The 19,043-nt window shown below is 50.7% G+C and overlaps 1 protein-coding gene and 1 long non-coding RNA gene across 3 annotated transcripts; one reads left to right on the top strand and one right to left on the bottom strand.

Moving 5' to 3' along the window:
* Positions 1-1,572: 1,572 nt before the first annotated feature.
* Positions 1,573-3,024, bottom strand: LOC102557038 (uncharacterized). Of its 2 annotated transcripts, none has more exons than XR_015631452.1 (2): positions 2,829-2,995; positions 1,573-2,386 (listed from the first exon to the last, which is right to left on the bottom strand). It is a non-coding gene; the product is annotated as an uncharacterized LOC102557038 (long non-coding RNA). The 2 variants fall into 2 exon arrangements; XR_015631453.1 differs by having other exon boundaries at positions 1,868-2,347; positions 2,829-3,024.
* Positions 2,599-18,156, top strand: Mmp25 (matrix metallopeptidase 25). The gene is given in 10 exon segments (NM_001427286.1): positions 2,599-3,044; positions 3,456-3,588; positions 5,713-5,848; positions 5,947-6,236; positions 13,285-13,461; positions 13,562-13,646; positions 14,409-14,491; positions 14,809-14,961; positions 15,040-15,297; positions 15,465-18,156. Coding segments are annotated over 10 exon segments (1,848 nt in total). The 5' UTR covers positions 2,599-2,783; the 3' UTR covers positions 15,737-18,156.
* Positions 18,157-19,043: the final 887 nt, after the last annotated feature.

The raw sequence follows: 19,043 nt of genomic DNA, 5'->3' as shown, positions 1-19,043 counted from the left end.
CACCACCACTGCCAGGAAATCTGATGTCCTGTTGCCCCACTGCACCCTACTACAACATAGGTGTGCGCGCGCACGCACACACACACACACACACACACACACACACACACACACACACACGAATAAAAATAAAGGCAAAAAATAAAAATAAAGTAAATCTTTAAAAGAAAGTTAGGGGTTGGGGATTTAGCTCAGTGGTAGAGCGCTTGCCTAGTAAGCGCAAGACCCTGGGTTTGGTCCCCAGCTCCGAAAAAAAGAAAAAAAAAAGTTAGGCCAGGCATGGTGACATTTGTAATTCCAGGCAGAGATAGGCAGATCCCTGTGAGTTCAAGGCTGGCTTCATGTACATAGTCAACACTACACAGGGAGACCCTGTCTCAAAAATAAAGACAGAGACTAGCCAGCCACCAAGAGGCACGGCGGGCAGTCAGTGGATATCCAGTGGCCTCCACCCCATGAGGCTCAGGAGAGTGAGAGTCAGCCAGAGGCCAGCCCACTGACACGCTACGAGGTGAGGGTGAGTAGAAGATGCCCAGAGGCCAGCCTTCCACCATGCAGCATGGGCGGGCCGTAGATATGTGCACGTGGGAGAGATGGAGAGCGGAAGAGGTGGTGCAGTTTGATCACCATGAAGAGAAGCAGAACTGCAGACTCGAGGGTGGAGAGAGGTGGCACGGTACGAGCAGCTTGCCCTTCTACCTGAGGCCACGGTGGAGTCACAGCTCATGCTGAAGGCCATGTCTGCCTCTGTTTCCCTGTAAGCATCAGGGTCTGTGTTAATGTCTGTGGCTCTCATTACCTCTAGAGACAACTTGGATGTCCCTGGTCTGGGGTGCCTCCTGGGACCATGTGGATGTTCAAGGGCTGGGCAGAGCTGGCCCCGGCCCTCACTGGCTGTGGCACTCTGGAGAGCTGGCCACATCTCTCTCCAGGTGAAGCACACTGAGAGAGGGCCCTTCATTTTGCCTGGGCGGCACAGGAGAGCTGGCTGTGGTGGTGAGACTGAGGAGGAGCCAGCCCTGGAGCATGAGAACAGGAGAGCTGTCTCTACGCCTTGTCCATATTGGGCGAGCTAGCCAGGGCAGTGCTGGACGCTCACCCTGGAGGAAGTTGGGTGTGGGAGAACTAGCTTGCTGACCAACCAGCTCAGCTGTCACCTAGAACCAGAACCAGAGCCAGGGCTTTGAGTTGGCCCAACCCAACATCTATCCATCTATGAAGCTCGGGAGCACACGAAGGGTGGTCTGGTCCTCCAGAGCCAAAGCTGCAGGCTCTCCATGACACAGGACAATAACAGGATGTCTGAGAAGAGTCCCAGCAAGGATCTGATATTGATGGTGTAGCAGAAGTCAGAGGCCTTGAATCAAAACAATCACTCATTTCAATGAACATTTGCAATGTGTGGGTGAGATTTTTTTTTAAATTTTTTTTTTGTTTGTTTGCTTTTGTTTTCTTTTGGGGGTAGGTTGCCAGGGTGGAGGGCAGATATGAAGGAACAGGGAGATGAGTGGGATTGGGTACATGATGTGAAACTTACAAAGAATCAATAAAAGGTTAAAAATAAAAACAAAATAAAGTTAGAGGATGTCCCGTATGTTTTTATGCTTAATCTCGAATTCCCATTGCTTGGGAATGTGTTTACTTCAAGGTCTGGGGAAGACATCCCAGGGGTGCCATGAACCGGATATGACCATGTGAAGAGACCGGCAAAGGGGTGGCCCTCTCTACGCCTAGAGTTCTCAGAAGAAACCGATGCACTGGCTCCTGGACCTTTGGGGACTGTGAGAGAACGAATTTCTTTCTGTATTAACTCACCCAGTCTGTGGCATTTGTTCACAGCTTTGCAGAGGAATACAGGACACCAGTGTTTTAGTTTACATCTGCAGTTTCTTCATCCTGCCTGCTATTTATTTGGTCTAAAATGCAGATGGATCTCCCCCTGCTGCTCAAGGTACCGGCAGTCAACAAGTCCCAGTGGCCACTTTCCTTCCATTCTGATCCGCAGCCTGCGCCCTAATTACTCGTCATTGCCTTTTTTTTTTTTTTTCTTCTCCTCACGTGCAGGTTTTGGATTTAAAAGCTTAGTCCGGGGAGGGCTGGGGCACCTTGAGATGGGAACAGGACCTGAGTTTAGAGTCTAGAGGTGCTCAAAACAGAGGTTTGCACATCTGGGTGGGTTGGAACAATGGTCCGGGGCAACCATACTGCGCACAGCTGGCCCCGGCTGGGATCCCGCGGCGAAAGGAAGCTACGGAGCTCTGACGGCCGGCAGCCTGGGGTCCCCAGGCAGGACGACAGGATGCGTGGGGGGAGGGGAGCTCCGCTACCCCGCCCCGGGCCCGCGGTCCTAAGGAAGCAGAAGAGAGCCCTGCGACAGAGCATGGATCTGGGAACAGAAACTTTTAGACTGAGGCGGAGAAGTAGGGGACATGTCAGCCGACTTGCCCCACAGTAGTTAACCCTTGAGGTCATAGGAGAGTCCCTGCGTGCGGGCGGGGAACAGGAGAACCCCTGGCCCTTCTCTGGGACATTGGCTTCGGAAGATTGGACTACTTCCCCTACTGCGCCCTTAACGCTTCTCTGGGTGAGCCCCGCCCCATTCAGGCTCCCACTAGAAGACTGGGCAGTTGGCGCCTCGCCCAGGCCGGACAAGCACCTGGAGGAGACCGGAGTAGGGGACCTCATTGCCAGACCTCTGGTCCTTCCTGCGCCTTCTCCACGCTCCCAGGATCCCTCATTCCCCATCCCCACCTCGACCCTCGGCTATCGCTGCTCAGCCCGTGATGTGCCTCCCAGGATCCCAGATTTCTCCTGCCCATCTCTACTACCTTGTGTCGGCTCCCTGCCGCGCCGGGTCCCTGACCTCCTCGATCCCTCCAGGGCGGCGGGAGTCAGGGCTCTTTCGAATGCCCCTGCGGTCCGTCCAAGCTGAACGCATCCTGAGGCTGCAAGCTCTGGGTCTCCCGTTACTGGTGCTTCTGTTGGTTCTGCTGCAGCCGGTGCGAGCTCAGAATCTCAGGGCTCAGGACGTGAGCATGGGCGTGGTGAGTTGGGGTCCGCCGGCTTCTGGGGTCACACAGAACCGGTAAAAGGAAAGGAGAGGGCGGACTTCTGAGTCTGAAAGAAAGGGGGGTGGCTTCAAATGTCCTGAAGAGTGACTGAGGGTGGGCTCTCGGAGCCCTTAATTACTGGCTCTATCAGGAGGTTTGGTGACTGGGATTCAGAAGTCTGGAAAGGAGCTAAAGTGGGAAGCTGGGGCCTCAGCTTGCTGGATCTATAAAAATGGCAAACCCAGGACTGGGGGCCGTGGCTGTGTGTATAAAGAAGGTAGGTTCTATCATCCAGGGCTAGGCGCTGTGGCTCTGGCTTCCCTGGAGGGCGGGACTTTCAAATAGTAGTGAGAAGCGAAAGCCCTGTCCCTTTTAGGGTTTCATCAGTCCTCTCCTATGTCCTAGGACTGGCTGACTCGCTATGGCTACCTGCCACCGGCGGATCCTGTCCACGCCCAGATGCAGAGTCTTGGGAAGCTGCAGGATGCGATCAAAGTCATGCAGAGATTTGCTGGACTACCTGAGACTGGACAAATGGGTAGGTAGCCCGCCCTGCTGCCTGGCAGTCCTGCCTCTGTGATTCGCCCGGAGTCTTTAAATCTCAAGGTTGTGCCTGATTCTCAAGAGGTTGAAGATGTTGGTCTCAGGTCCCAGCCCCCAGACCTTGGAATCCCTCTGGCCCGGCTTTGTCTGACTTCAGCTTCCGGGATAGGACAGATCCATCCCCATTCCCAACAAAGAAAGAACATTAAAATGCAAAATTATTTCATTCTGATGCTAAGAGCTGCAGTCGGATTAGGGTAGGCCACCGTTTCGTTTTTGTTGACCGTCTTCCTCTGTAGCACAGATTGGCCTCGAACTCTGTTTCCTCCTGCCTCAGTCTGAATTCTGGAATTCCAGGTCGGTACTATACATCCAGCTGAGCAGACCACTCTGAAATATGTCCTATGAGAGTATAAACTTCGGTCACAAATAGGACACAGCCACAGGAAGACATCTTAGTAACTGCAGAAGAACTGTGACAGGCACAAGTTCATCTGCCTGGAGTGAAAGACAGGCTGAGGAGCTTAGGTGATCTGGGAAGAGGTTTCAAAGAAGGGGGGTGGGGGTGTCAAAGGGGAAGAACGACCTCATCTGAGTTGCAGGGTTAGTTAGTTTTACTGTGGAGGTGAGCATTCCTCTCTGTTTCCTAGGCTGGCCTTGAACATGTGGTCCTCCTGCTTTAGCCCCCTGAGTAGATGGAATACAGTTGCCAGGCCTTTGAGCTCAGCTCTGGTTTGGTCTTAAGCTTCTCTCGTTTGCTGATGGGGAGCAGAGGTGGGAATGGGGCAGAAGCTGAGTCCAGGGAGTATATTTTGGAGGTAGAGCCGAGGGCTTCCCCCTGGAGTTAAATAGAAAGGCAGAAGGAGCTTGGAGAATCTTCAATAGCTACAAGGAAAAGAATTCCCCTCCCCTGCCCATTCCTTCTCAAACAACTAGAACAGAGTCTGAGATCACTACGTTCTTGGTTACTGTCTGCTATTGCTACCAGTGAGTTGTGGTTTGATCTTATTTGAAGATGAAATGACTTCTGAAAATGCGTGGTGCTTAAAAAAAAAAAAAGGCTTTACAGATAGAGCTGATTTGAGAATAGATGGTTATCTACGGGAGGGAGGGGGGCGGAGACAACTCCTGCTGGTCTTCAGACTTTGATCAGAATCCTGTGAAGATGTAAACCAGGCCAGGTGGTGGTGGCACACGCCTTTAATCCCCACACTCAGGAGGAAGAGGCAGGCTGATCTTCAGAGTGAGTTCCAGACACCACAGTATACACAGAGAAACCCTGACTCAAAGTAAAAAACCAGGAAGAAAAAAAGATGATGGACAGACTTAAGGGGAGAGGTGGCTTAGTGGAGCTCTGGCCCTAAAAGGAAAGTGGAGACGGCAGGGTTGGCAACTAGGTACTGGCCTCGCAAGCCTGAGAGTTTGATCTCTAGAATCCAGCTCGAGAGGGCCCTGATGGAGTGCCCTTGTAACCCCAACTCTGGGGAGGCAGAGATGTAGATCTTTGGGGCTTACTGCCTAGTCTAACCTAGTTGGGGAGCTCTGGACCAAGTCAGAGATTCTGTTTCAACCCCAAACTAATGGCAGCCCTTGTGGAGCAACAGCCAAGGCTGAGCTCTGGCCTCCACACTCACAGGGGCACATGTGTCCCCCCACACATACATATACAATCCATTTCTCCAGCATCCACCCATTGGGTCTAGGGAAGTGGTACAAGGGACCCAGCTTAAGTCTCTAAGTGCCTTGGATAGTGGCCAGTCCATTCATGGCCCAGTAGAAAGGGGGCCTGGCTTGAGCTGCCTTTCACTGTGACTGTCTAGGCTCCACATCAGGCCATGAAGCCTTACCCAACTTCTTTCTTAAAGATTTATTTACTTTTACATATTTGGTTGTTTGGCCTGTGTGTATGTTTATGCATCATGGAGGTCAGAAGAGAATGTCATGTCCTTTGGAACTGCAGTTACAGACCGTTGTGAGCCACTATGTGGTTGCTGAGACACAAACTTGGGTCTTCTAGAGGAATAGCCAGTGGTCTTCAGTGTTGAGTCGATGTGTTGGTTAGTTGGTGTCACCATCAAGGACTGTCCTATTGTTCACCATGGCTTGCTGTCTCCCACAGACCCAATAACAATAGCCACCATGCACAAGCCCCGGTGCTCCCTGCCTGATATCCTGGGGCCTGCTGGGCTGGTCAGGCGCCGGCGTCGCTATACTCTGAGTGGCAGCGTGTGGAAGAAGCGCACCCTGACGTGGAGGTAAGCCTCGGTCTGCCCCTCCCTTGGCCTGCTGACTAGACCCCAAACTTGCCTGGCCATTTCCTCCACAGCCACAGGATCTCCTTCTCTCTCCTCAGTATCCAGTCCTTCTCTCAGAGCTCCCGGTTGAGCCAGTCTGTTGTCCGGACCCTTGTGAGCTATGCCCTAGATGTCTGGGCTGTTGCGTCAGGCCTAACGTTCCAAGAGGTGGATTCTCAGTACCAGGAGCCTGACATCGTTATCCACTTTTCCCGGGCCTACCACCAAGACAGTTACCCCTTTGACGGGCCTGGTGGCACGCTGGCTCACGCCTTCTTCCCTGGAGAACACCCCATCTCTGGAGACACTCACTTTGACGATGAAGAGACCTGGACTTTTGGGTCAACAGGTAAAACTTTCCATCTTCAGAGGGGTTGCCTCTCCAGATCTGTCTGTGCCAAAGAACTAGGTTTGAATTAATGGATTGATGGAAACTGTGTCAGTTGGTCATGGATCCCCAGAGGGGTGAGAAGTATAGACTACTGTGGTATACTGCTTGTCTGCACACACAAACACGCACACACACAGCCCAGCATGGTAACACATAGCTTTAATCCCAGCACTTAGGAGACAGTCAAGTGGCTGGTTAGCCTGGTCTTCATAGTGAGCCCAGCCTGGGTTACACAGTGAGAGCCACAAACAAACAAACAAAAACTTTTAAATTTCATGTGTATGGATGTTTTGTTTACAAGAGTGTCTGTGTACCACATGTATTCCTGGTTCTGTGGCAAGCCATTCGGGTGTGTGGAACTGGTATCACATATGGGTATGACCTACTATGTAGGTGTTGGGAATTGAACCTGGATCCTATGGAATAGTAGCAGCCAGTGCTCCTAACCACTAAGCTACCTCTCCAGTTCCTAGCCTCCTCTGCACCGCACCCCCGCCCCCCAAAATTTTTTTAAAAAAGTTTTTTTGAGACCTAGTCTTATCATTGTAGCCCAGGCTGGTTTTGAGTTTACTATCTATTCTAGGCTTTCCTGAAAGAGATTTACCCTAAGGAAATGGCTCGTGGGGATTGTGGGAACTAGCACAGCCAAATTTTGTAAGGCAGAATGAAAATTCATGCCAGTTTTCTGCTTCTGTCTTGAGACGGAATTCCTTCCCTAGAGTCCTCAGTGTCTGCTGTCAGAGCCCTTTTGTGCTTGGTCCTTCTGCACTGGGGTGACTTGTGTCACCGAGAGTGGATGGCGGTCAAGTCTGAAATACCTTTACAGCAACATCTGGACCGGTGTTTGGCCAGTCCATTGAGGCACAACCAAATCCACTTAAAATTACCACTACAGGGGCCTTTCAAGTGCCCAGCTCAAAGCTGAGCTGGTGTAAAAATTCCATCAGTTGAGGTGGAAGCATGACTTGTACTTACTATACACACAGAGGCAATTGCCAGAACTCGCAATAGAAAGTCCTGAGGAGGAGGCAGTCTGTGCTCTTGGATAGGGTGGTGGTGACTTTCTGCTCAAATACACACCAAGTGCGGGATACGGCGGTACTAAGGGTAACGGCACATGCCGGCAATCACGGTGCTTGAAAAGCTGAGGCAGGAGGATTGTAAGACTTTTGAGACCAGCTGAAGGGATATAGCAAGACTCCAACTCAAGACAAGCACTTTTATTTTAAAGACAGGCTTCCAAGTAGTTGTGTGTGGAAGGCTAAAGCAGGTTTGTAGCAAGTGTGAGGCCAACCTGGGGCTACATAGTGGGATGAAGGCCAGCCTAGACTACAAAGACTGATCCTGTCTCAAAGAAAAACAAAAAACCTGGAGCACTGGGCATCACGGGCCAGATGGGCAAAGTGTTTGTCTGAAGTGCAAAGGCACAGGGAGAGCACACAAACCAGTGAGTGGAGTGCTGTGTAGCCGAAGATGGGAGGAGCTATTGAGTGGAGCACGGTCTGGAACACCCATGGCTAGAAACCAAAGTTGTGGCCTCTGTGGGGATGTCACACATGCGTGGGCCCTGTGTTGTAAAGGGTTTCGGGGCATAAACAGAATTTAAACAACAGGTTTCGGGAAGCAGCGAGGACCCATCAGGTAGCTCTGCGTCCTAGAATGTTCCTGGATGCATGGGGAAGTGGAGTGGAGGGAAGCAAAGGCAGGAGTGGACAAAGAATCCAGGGAGGAGAATCTGGGGACTGATGGCAGATGGCTAGACCTGAGAGACGTTGGAGTAGGCCCAGATTATGAGCTCTCTAGATCCTCTGGTGACAGGGAGGATGGGATGGTAGCTTAGCATCCTACAAGATTGCTACTGTTAGATTAACCTACTCAGGGGACGGAGCAGTGGGAGGGCAGAAAGTGCTGGGAGGCCCAGAACATAAACATCCTCTTTAGAACCTCCATCCTGGGGCTGGGGAGATGGCATCTCGTTAAGAGCACTGGTTGCTCTTCCCCAGGATCTGGGTTCAATTTTCTTTTTTTTTTTTTTTCTTTTCTTTTTTTTCAGAGCTGGGGACCGAACCCAGGGCCTTGCGCTCGCTAGGCAAGCGCTCTACCGCTGAGCTAAATCCCCAACCCCCTGGGTTCAATTTTCAGCACCCACTCTGTAGCTCACAACTGTGTGTAACCTCAGTTCCAGGGTTGCTAACACCCTCACACAGACACACCTGCAGGTCTTGGGGTCTTGGGCTCCGGGTTCTGTCCCTGGTCAGGTTTCCCAGAAGAAGAGTTTTAGATAGAAATTCTTTTGTTATTTTGTCTCCGCGCTCCCCCTCCCCCCGCCCCCGAGCTGAGGACATAACCCAGGACCTTGCCCTCTACCACTGAGCTAAATCCCCAACCCCCAGAAATTCTTTTTTTTCCTTGCCCTCCCAGATTCCTGCACTGAAGCACTATTTTTTTCTCTTGTGTTTTTTGTTTTTTGGTTTTTTTTCTTTCTTTTTTTTTTTTTTTCTTTTTTTCGGAGCTGGGGACCACCGAACCCAGGGCCTTGCTAGGCAAGCACTCTACGGCTGAGCTTAATCCCCAACCCCTCCTCTTGTGTTTTTTTCTTGTTTCCAGATACAAAGTTTTATTTTCTTTCTTTGTCCTCCCGCCCCCAGGGGTGGGTGGGTGGGGGTGGCAGGGTTTCTCTGCCAGGGTTCCTCAGGTAGCCCTGGCTGTCCTGGAACTCTCTCTGTAGTCCAGACTAGACTTGAGCTCTGCCTCCTGGGGGCTGGGGTTAAAGGTGTGCACCATCACCTCCCTGCCAGTTAGAAACTCTTTTTTTTTTTTTTTTTTTTTTGGAGCTGGGGACCGAACCCAGGGCCTTGCGCTTCCTAGGTAAGCGCTCTACCACTGAGCTAAATCCCCAGCCCCCAGTTAGAAACTCTTAAGCAAGTAATTTCTCAGGGGAAAGGGTAGCAGGAGGAAAAAATAATGGAGTTGAGCAAGGATGTGGGGCCAGATCTCAGTTTGCTGTGTTGGGATGATGGGGAGGAGACAGCTATGTCTGGTGCCCAGGCTCTGTGGGGCACTCACTGAGGCTGGAGATGCAGGCTGTGCGGATGCCGTGAGTGCTCTGCCACTGAGCCACACACATCTCCCGTGCAAGTAGGTCAGCTTCGAAGCTGAATCAGTTTAGCTTCTTCTGATTGCGGTAAGCACAGATGACGCTGCCTTCTTGCACTGTTTCCTCAGCTAGAGATGAGGTAAGGAGGGTGTCCGGTGGGTGTTTCCTTCTCACTTGTGGGCACCAGCTGCAGTGCTGCTGCCTGGATTCCAACCTGGGAAGAGGGATCGGCAAGGTTTGCCCAGAAGAAATGGGAGAATTTGAAAGTCAAGAAGAGAGCAATGGAGAACCTCGAAGTCAAGAAGTAGTGGCTGGGAAGGAGGAGTTAAGAGAGATGGGTAGCTGGGTGTGGCAGTACACGCCTATAATGTCAGCATTTGGAGGCAAAGGCAGGATGGTCTATATGAGTGACCAGCCAGTGAACAAGTTAAAGAGTTCTAGGCCAGCAGGCAAGACATATGGCCTTTAAAAAAAAACAAACAAGGGCTGGAGAGATGGCTCAGTGGTTTAGAGCACTGACTGCTCTTCCGGAGGTCCTGAGTTCAAATCCCAGCAACCACATGGTGGCTCACAACCATCTGTAATGAGATCTGATGCCCTCTTCTGGTGTGTCTGAAGACAGCTACAGTGTACTTACACATAAAATAAATAAGTAAATATTAAAAAAAAACCAAGATGCAAAAATAAAAAAAAAAAAACAAAATCAAACAATAGCAACAACGACGAAAAAACCCTAGACCTAAAAAAGGTGGGGAGAAAAGGAGAAGTAGTTAGACATTGCCACACCACAAACAAATGGCAGAATGCTTACCTGACCAGGATTTGGTTATGTGGGAACAAGTGACCTTACTGTGCCTATAAACCACATCTCCATGGATGTGAGAATTCCAAAGTAGAGTTTAGTATGAGAAGAATCGAGAAAGTGGAGGCTGTGATCACTGAAAGGCCAAGCAGCCAGGGCAGAACCTAATGTGACTGGAATCCTGGCAGTCGGGCCCAAAGAGTGTCTCAGGATGACGTGTTTAAGCACTGGACCTTCCACCGAGTCAGTAGAAAGCAGGGCGGATGTGGATGCATTTAGAGAAAGAGTGCACGTGGCATGCTTTTAATCCCGGCATTTGGCAGACAGAAGCAGGCAGATCTCGGTGTGTGGTGACAACTTTGGGATTTCTTTTTTTAAAGAAAAACACAGAGATGATATAAAAGTATGTTTTCGTTTTAATCCTAGGCGTGGGATATGGGGCTGCTTCCGATTGTCCACAGAAGCCGATGGTGATTTGCCTCGTGCTCTGAAGGGGGCGTGATTTTGCCATCTGCAGATAGTTTCTGCAATTGTGTGACCTTTGGCATTCTGGGGACTTTTCAGAGGACTGGTGAGGGTGGGTGGGTTGTTGGTTGGTGTGGCTTGTTAACTAGTTATGCAAAAAGAAGAAACAACAAGAAGAAGGAATTAACCATCTTTTTTTTTTTTTTTTTTTTGGAGCTTGGGACCGAACCCAGGGCCTTGCGCTTGCTAGGCAAGCGCTCTACCACTGAGCTAAATCCCCAACCCCGGAATTAGCCATCTTGACAGTGAAGGTCAAGCTTGCCTGGAGGAACTCAATGTCTCTAGTCAGCAGGCGGTAGTCAGTAACCATATCATCACCCCTTTTCCGCACATTGACTTATTCAGGGAGCTCTTTCCTTCCCCCTCTATCCTTTGTTCTCTCTTATTTGGTGTTGTGCGGTTGAAAGGGTGGAAGAAAAGAGGTGAAGAAGGGTGGATAAAGGAACCCACAAAAGTAGCCAAAGGCAGCTGCTATGTCTGTGAGCTAAGGATTACTTTGGATTCCTGAATACCTTGAAGCCCTGGGGACTACACATGCTAGGCAAGCACTCTGCCAGCTAAGCCACATCCCTGCTCTGCCTGTCTTGGGGACATAGGAAGTACATTTCCCATCTTTGAAGGGTTATGGACCTAGAGTACACGTTGAGAGGATCAAAGGAGCCATCTGCTAGGCCAAAGACAAAGGCAGGTGGTGACAGGGACCTGGACATTGTCCACCAGGGCTCTCAGGGTTAGTTTAGGTGATTGGGTAACTTTCCCTGTCTGCTTTAGCATGAGAAAAATGCAGTAAGAGGCTCCTGACCCGGAAGCCCCATGTTGCCCCAAGAGAGGTGAGATAAGGAAGGGAGAAGAGAACACCCGGTTAAGACACCGAACTTCCTCCGATTTCTCAGTAAAAGGATTCAGAGCAGTAAGCTGACCTGCAGCCAACATGTAAGTTCAAATGTAGTTCGAGGAGATTCACCTGAAGACGCAACATGTCGCAAGCTAGGGGCAGAGTCAGGGCATGGAGAGCGCCTGTCTGAGCTCTGCTGCGGTCTTTGCTGACTCTTTTCCCTCTGCGAAATGATAGAAGACTGAGGTCTAAGATGTACGGAAGCCTAGCGTTAGCTCTTCCTACAATATGCTGAGCAGAGAGGCTTTACCAGGGGTGCTTGCACTTAGGAGGCAGAGGCAAGGGGACTGCATCACGATCTGATCTGACTGATCTGAATAGTGAATTAAAGTCTAGTCAGGGCTTCACAGTGAGACCAAGGCTTCAAAAAGAAAAGTCTTTCCTTGTTCTTTTTGCTTATAGACTCAGCAGCTGAGGGCAAGACGATCCTCAGTTTACCTGTCAGTCCCAATAACCTCACTTTCAACTTGGTTAATGCTGGTTAGAAACGAGGCCAGCCCGACATCTGGGAACTTGGGCCGTGTGGACAGGTCACCTGACTCAGTCTCTTCCAGTCAAGCCTTATGCGATGAAGTCAGAGATCGATGAAGCCAAGCCTGAAGAGGCTCTGTTCTGAGCTGGGTGGGATCGCAGGAGGAGAAGCGCTGTGGTAGCAAAGCCTGGCCGTGAGGCAGGGCGCCAGAGCAGCCGACTGCGGTCTGAGAGTGCTTGTTGTTAGGAGCTCTGAGCTCTGTCTGCTCCTACCATTAGAAGAGCTTCGAGTGGGAAGGGCAGGGGCCCTGGGGAGGAAGGAAAGATGGAGAGAGGAGAGGTGAGGTCTGAGAACTGACCAGGAAATGTGGATCCAAAGACAGGAGGGGATGAAGTCCCCCTGGACTGAAGATGGGGGAGCTTGGGGGTTGGTGTCTGTCTGTCTGGTCTGGTCTGGTCTGGTCTGGTCTGGTCTGGTCTGGTCTGGTCTGGTCTGTATTGAGACACAGTCTCTCTATGTAGCCTCTCTATGTAGTCTCTCTATGTAGTAAATTTTAATTTACTCTGTAGAGCAGGCTGGCCTCACACTCACAGATTTGCCTGCCTCTGCCATGCCTTTTGAGTGGTAAGATTAGAGATGTGCACCACCACACCCGGCAGAATGGGTTTGTTGTTCCTTCCTTGCTTTCTTTTTCAAGGCAGGGTTTCTCTGGGTAGCCCTTGTCTTAGAACTTGCTCTGTAGACCAGGCTGGCCTTGAAACTCAGAGGTCCCCCTGCCTCTGCCTCCCCAGTGCTGGAACTAAAGGTGTACACCACTCCCCGCCCTACCCAACCCCCAGCTAGAGTGAGGGTTTCTAACCACAGGTTGAAATTAGTCAAGGATATTCTAAGTACCGGATACCCCAGGTTCCTGCCCTAAAGTTTCTGTACGAAGTCTTTCTTTCCCAGATGAGGGGGACCCCTTCTGTCCTTTTGGGTTTCATTCTTCCCCTACCCCAATGTCACTACTGCCAAGAAGAGATACTCAAAACTATTCACTGAATGGTTGCAGGAACGTTGGAACAATGATGCCATTTAGGAAGGGTTGGGCAGAGCAGAGGGAGGTCCTACTCCAGAGTCTCCTGGGTCTTCCACTTGGCCATTGGACCCCAGTCCTTGTGCTCTCTTCCCAATATGGGATGGCCACAACTTTAGCCTTTGGTCCTCTCTCTCCAGATGGTGAAGGAACCGACCTATTTGCAGTAGCAGTTCATGAATTTGGCCATGCTCTAGGCCTTGGCCACTCTTCTGCACCCGACTCCATTATGAGGCCCTTCTACCAGGGCCCGGTGGGTGACCCTGGCACATACCGCTTGTCCCAGGATGACCGTGATGGATTGCAGCAGCTCTATGGTATGGGAAGAGGGATGCCCTGAACCAGCTCCAGATGTAGATTCCTTGTGGCCTATACAGCAGGTCCAGGGAACCCATATCTGTTTGACTCTCCTCACAGGGAGAGTGTCCCAAACTCCGAATGACAAGCCCACAAGGAAACCTCTGGTACCACCTCCCCAGCCTCCAGTCATGCCCCCTGACAGGTAAGTCCTCTACCAGCTGTGTGACCAGCTCCCCGTCCTCCATTAAAGGGGTTAGGAGTGCTGGAGAGATGGTTCAGTGTACTTGCTGCTCTATCGGAGGACCCAAGTTGAGGTCTCAGTGCCTACTTCAAGAGGCCCACAACCATCTGTAACCCCAGTTCTGGAGGATCTGACACCTTGTGACCCTTTCAGATACACACACGCATGGCATACACAAACACAATTAAAACTGAAAAGATGATCCCTTTGGTAAAGTGCCTGCTGTGGAAGCAAGAGGTGTGGATCCATTATCCCATCACTCAGACAGAGACAGGCAAATCCCTGAAGCTCACTGGCAGGGCCATCCTTGGTGAATCAGTGAACTCCAGGTTCAGCAAGAGAACTCATCTAAAAAAAACAAACAAACAAGGTATGACCAGGTATAGGGGAGCACACCTTTAATTCCAAAACTCTGGAGGCAGAGGCAGGCAGATCTCTGTGAGTTCAAGACCTGCCTGGTCTACATAACAAGTTCCAGGACAGCCAAGACTGCACAGAAGGACAAACGCAAACCCAAGAAACACAAGGCGAACAGCAGCAGAGGAAGCCGGGTTTTGTCATCCGATGGCTCACACACACACAGATGCGTGTGCACCGCTGTCCGCGCAAGCGCACACAAGGCACCCATGGGAAGTGTTCTTCCTTGCTAGAGTGCAGTCAGCTGCAGTCAAGAGCAAGGAACAGGGGAGCCCTACCCCCTGCTCAGTCCCTTTTCCTCCCCAGCCCCTCCACACCTGTGCCTGATCGATGTAAGGGCAATTTTGATGCTGTTGCCAACATCCGAGGGGAAATTTTCTTCTTCAAAGGTATGCACTTTGGATGGCCCTTGGATTTGCATAAATGGCTTCTTATTTCTGGTGGACATACCCAGGCTGCAAAGCTTCCTGGGAGATGGGATTGCTGTGTGCGCGTGTGTGTGTCATCCTGGTCAAGCCATGAAATGATCATCGTATGTCTGGTTATTTGCTATATAGAGGGATCCTACCCCTGCATACATTTTATGGGACAGGAAGCTGCAGCCCCCTGCCCAGCTACTCACTGGGTCAGACAGAGGGATGTTAGGGAGTGGGTAAGATTCCTTACCACATCACATCTACATGCTTTATTTTTTCTTCCCCTGCAGGCCCCTGGTTCTGGCGCCTCCAACCCTCAGGACAGCTGGTATCACCCCGCCCTGCTGGGTTGCACCGCTTTTGGGAGGGGCTGCCAAACGATGTGAGGGTCATTCAGGCTGCCTATGCCCGACCCCAAGATGGCCGAATCATCCTCTTCAGCGGTGGGTAAAGGTCATGGGTCCTGGGTAGGGTGGGTCTAGGGAACCCCTCTACCCCCTTACCAACATGCCTTCTTCCAGGCCCGCAGTTCTGGGTGTTCCAGGAACGACAGCTTCAGGGTGCAGCGAGGCCACTGGTAGAGTTTGGGCTGCCCCCGGGAGAAGAAGTGGATGCTGTGTTCTCATGGCCTTTCAACGGCAAGACATACCTGATCCGAGGCCAAAAGTACTGGCGGTATGACGAAGTGGCCGGGAGCCCAGACCCTGATTACCCACGTCCCCTGAGTCTCTGGGAGGGCGCGCCCTTTGCCCCAGACGACGTCACCATCAGCAACACAGGTGTGGAAGTCCTCATCTCTAAATTGTGGTCTCTGGGGGAGAAAAGGGAGGGAGGAAGATGGAGAGAGGGAATGGCAGATGGGGCATCCTGGGAGTTGGAATGAGAAAGGAGCATTGGCTTTGGGGCTGGTCTAGACCAAGATTCTGAAGTGTCTCCTCCCCTACAGGTGACACTTACTTTTTCAAAGGCACCCATTCCTGGCGCTTTGCGAAGGGCAGTGTCAAATCTGAGTCAGATTCCCCCCAGCCCATTGGGCCCACGTGGCTGGATTGCCCTGCCCCGAACTCTGATCCTCAAGTCCCCAGTCCCCCGAAAACGACACCCGAAACCAGAAGCTGTGATTGCCACTGCGAACTCAATCAAACCTCGGAGCAGCTGTCATCGACCTTCCTGCTGCCCCTCCTGCCCCTATTGGCTGGAGCCATCTTTTCTTGCTGAAACCTGGTCCTACCTTGCAGACTTCCTATACAGAAGGAAGACAGAGTCTCCCTCAGCTGGACCTAGTGTAGGGTCTAGGGATGCTGTGAATCCTCACGATCTGTTTCCACGTGCACAGAGCTGATCGCATTCCTAAAAGAAGCCCGCGGACGCATGAGCTTTCCTTCCTGAGCTTGGTTTCTGTTAAGGCCGAGGGAGCTGTGGCCATAGTGAGGGTGGCCGCCGCCAGGGGGCGGTGTGCACCAAGAAGGGCCGGCCGGCCGCAGCCACTGGAACCCATGAGAATTGCAGCTTGGACACACAGTGCGCCACCCTGTCCCATTGCTCCTTAAACCAAGGCAACACCACACCAAGGTTGTGTGCTGACTTCTGCTGAACAGATGGCGTTCTGGGAATCCCCACTCCTCTGATTCTCCACAACTGGTCACACTGGTCACAGTGGGTTGGTGACTATACCCTGACTAGATGTGTTAAACAGGACCAGGACCTCCTGTAGCCTCTGAATGTGTTCCTGAACCTTCCTACCATGTTCTACTCCCTCTGTGTCCCTTTAAAGTCACTGCCACAGGGGAGGGATGTAAGCCCAAGCACCGTCACCTCCTCTGAGGGTGTGTGTCGAGTCTTGGCTGACTTCAGTGTTGATGTAGATGGAATTTCTCCCTGTTTGGCCCAGATGATCTCATTTTAGGTCACCCTTATCCCAGAACACAACCTGGGGTGATCACCCTGAATTCAGGATTGCCCGGGTCAGTTGGAAGGGATCTTATGATACCCGTCTCTGTCGCCAACTGAAGTGGCCATAGCTTCTATCTTAGGACAGTTTGGTTTCCATCTGCACAGTGCGGCTGAGGCTGGCTGAGGGGGCTGAAGGTTCTGGATCGTGGGTGTAGGACTCGGATCCTCTACAAGGGCAGCTTTTAATTGCTGAGCCAGGGCCCAAGCCCCTGCCATTGCCTTCCTAGCACTCCCAGGGTGCCCAATGATATGTGGTGAGCAGTGAAAAAATCTGAGGTAGCTTCCTTCACACCAACTTCCCCACAGATTCAGGACCTAGATCATCGCTTCTAGAATAGTCCACATCAGAATCATCTCACGGGATTTTTTTTTTCCGAGGCAGGGTTTTTCTCTGTAGCCCTGGCTGTCCTGAAACTCACTCTGTAGACCAGGCTGGCCTCAAACTCAGAGATCTGCTTTTCTCTTCCTCCTGAGTGCTGAGTTCAAAGGTGTGTGCCACCACTGCCCAGCATCTCATGAGTTTAAGAATGAAGTTCCCCTTCTCTTACCCTGAATCCTCATTTAGGAATGAATGCAGTCAAGAGGCATAGACAGTTTGAGTAGTTTATTTAATAAGGCAAAAGAACCAAGCTTGGGCTGGAGAGGTGGCTCAGCGGTTAAGAGCCCTGATGGCTCTTCCAAAGGTCCTGAGTTCAATTCCCAGCAACCACATGGTGACTCACAATCATCTGTAATGAAATCTGGTGCCGCCTTCTGGCCTGCAGGTGTACATGCAGGCAGAAAGCTGTATGATGTATACATAACAAGTAAATAAATATTTACAAGAGCACTGACTGCTCTTCCAGAGGTCCTGAGTTCAAATCCCAGCAACCACATGGTGGCTCACAACCATCTGTAATGAGCTCTAATGCCCTCTTCTGGTGTCTGAAGACAGAGTTACAGTGCACTTATATGCATAAAATAAATTAATCTTAAAAACCAAGTTAAGTGGACTACCCCAGTATGGGGGAAGCAGTCTAATGGACTCAACCAGTGATGGGTTTATGAATATGAGAGGTGGGATATTTATTGGGCAATATGACCTTATTTCCATCTCAAATCAATTCCATTGTTAGCTCCACAAAAGGGAAGGAGTACAAAAGTATTAGGAACTTTTGTTTTATATACACACAATATTCAATATTATATATATTGAAGGTATGTAGGTTGAGTGTCCTTGTGGTTTATTTTCTGGTATTGTGGGGACAGTGTAACTGCAGCTTCAAGGAAATATAGGTACAAGAAGGGTAGTCTGGCTACCAGGGGACAGCCACCAAGACGCAGCTGTCCTCACCCATCTGGTTCCTTGGTACAGGATGGTCTGTACTGGAACCTGAAGGATTTTAGAGAAGCCATTAGGAGAGTGTGTGAAAGGTCAGCAGTGCCTTGTACGAGTCCCTCATGGGCCTCATCAGGTTCTGATTGGAGCCTCAGACTGAGACGGTAGTTACTGGCATTTCTGTAGAGCCACATGCTTCCGATTCGGTCAGCTTTGCTATTTCATCCCCAGTGTCAAAGACTCTTATTTTTCACCTTCAGTGTTTTGTTTGTTTAAGATGGCTGGCCTGAGACTGACTGTGTAGACCAGGATGGCCTCATACAGAGATAACCTGGCCTCTGCTGGGATTAAAGGTGTGTGCCACCCCAAAGGGCTCCAAAGTGTTCTTTATCTCCACGATTTAATCAAATTAATTCACTTTAATTCAAACATTAGAATGAGGGGGTGGGGGGTTGGGGATTTAGCTCAGCGGTAGAGCGCTTGCCTAGTGAGCGCAAGGCCCTGGGTTCGGTCCCCAGCTCCGAAAAAAAGAAAAAAAAAGGAAAAAAAGAAGAAAAAAAAAAAGAATGAGGGGGTGGGGTGGCTGAGTTTGACTCAGGAAGAGAATGAAACATCAAACCATGGTTGGAGCGGCTGGAGAAATGCTCTACATTCACAGAGCATTCCGTTTTGGTTCCTGGCATCGGAATGGCAGTAACTCCAGTTCCAGGGGATCTGGTGCCCCCTTTGGACCTCTGTAGGCGTGTGGTATGCTTGCAAGGGAAACACTCATATACACCAAAGTTAAACCTTTTTAAAAGGGTGGTCAGAGAAAGCCTTTCATTTCCTGTGAGCACTGATGGATCTGGGGCGGCAGGAATAAGACCGATAAGAATTCTCTCTCAGGAGAAGCTGCAGGCTTGGATGAGGTGGGGTGTGGGGTGTTGATTTTAAAAGGAATGGAGGGGCTGGAGAGATGGCTCAGTGGTTAAGAGCACCGACTGCTCTTCCTGAGGTCCTGAGTTCAAATCCCAGCAACCACATGGTGGCTCACAACCATCTGTAATGAGATCTGATGCCCTCTTCTGGTGTGTCTGAAGGCAGCTACAGTATACTCATATACAATAAAATAAAATCTTAAAAAAAAAAAAATTTAAAAGGAATGGAGGACCCAGTTGTTGTGAGGTTACAGGAGTCTTAAATGGTGAGGGAGGAGTGTTGTGAGGTCAGCAGTTTCTTTGGCCTCCTAGAAGAGTCATTTCGCTCTAAGAAAAC

This window comes from Rattus norvegicus, chromosome 10 (genome assembly GCF_021556685.1).
Source record: "Rattus norvegicus strain SHRSP/BbbUtx chromosome 10, alternate assembly SHRSP_T2T, whole genome shotgun sequence".
NCBI lineage: Eukaryota > Metazoa > Chordata > Mammalia > Rodentia > Muridae > Rattus > Rattus norvegicus.
The sequence above is the reverse complement of the archived record's forward strand: the minus strand, read 5'-3'. Positions and strand labels throughout refer to the sequence as shown.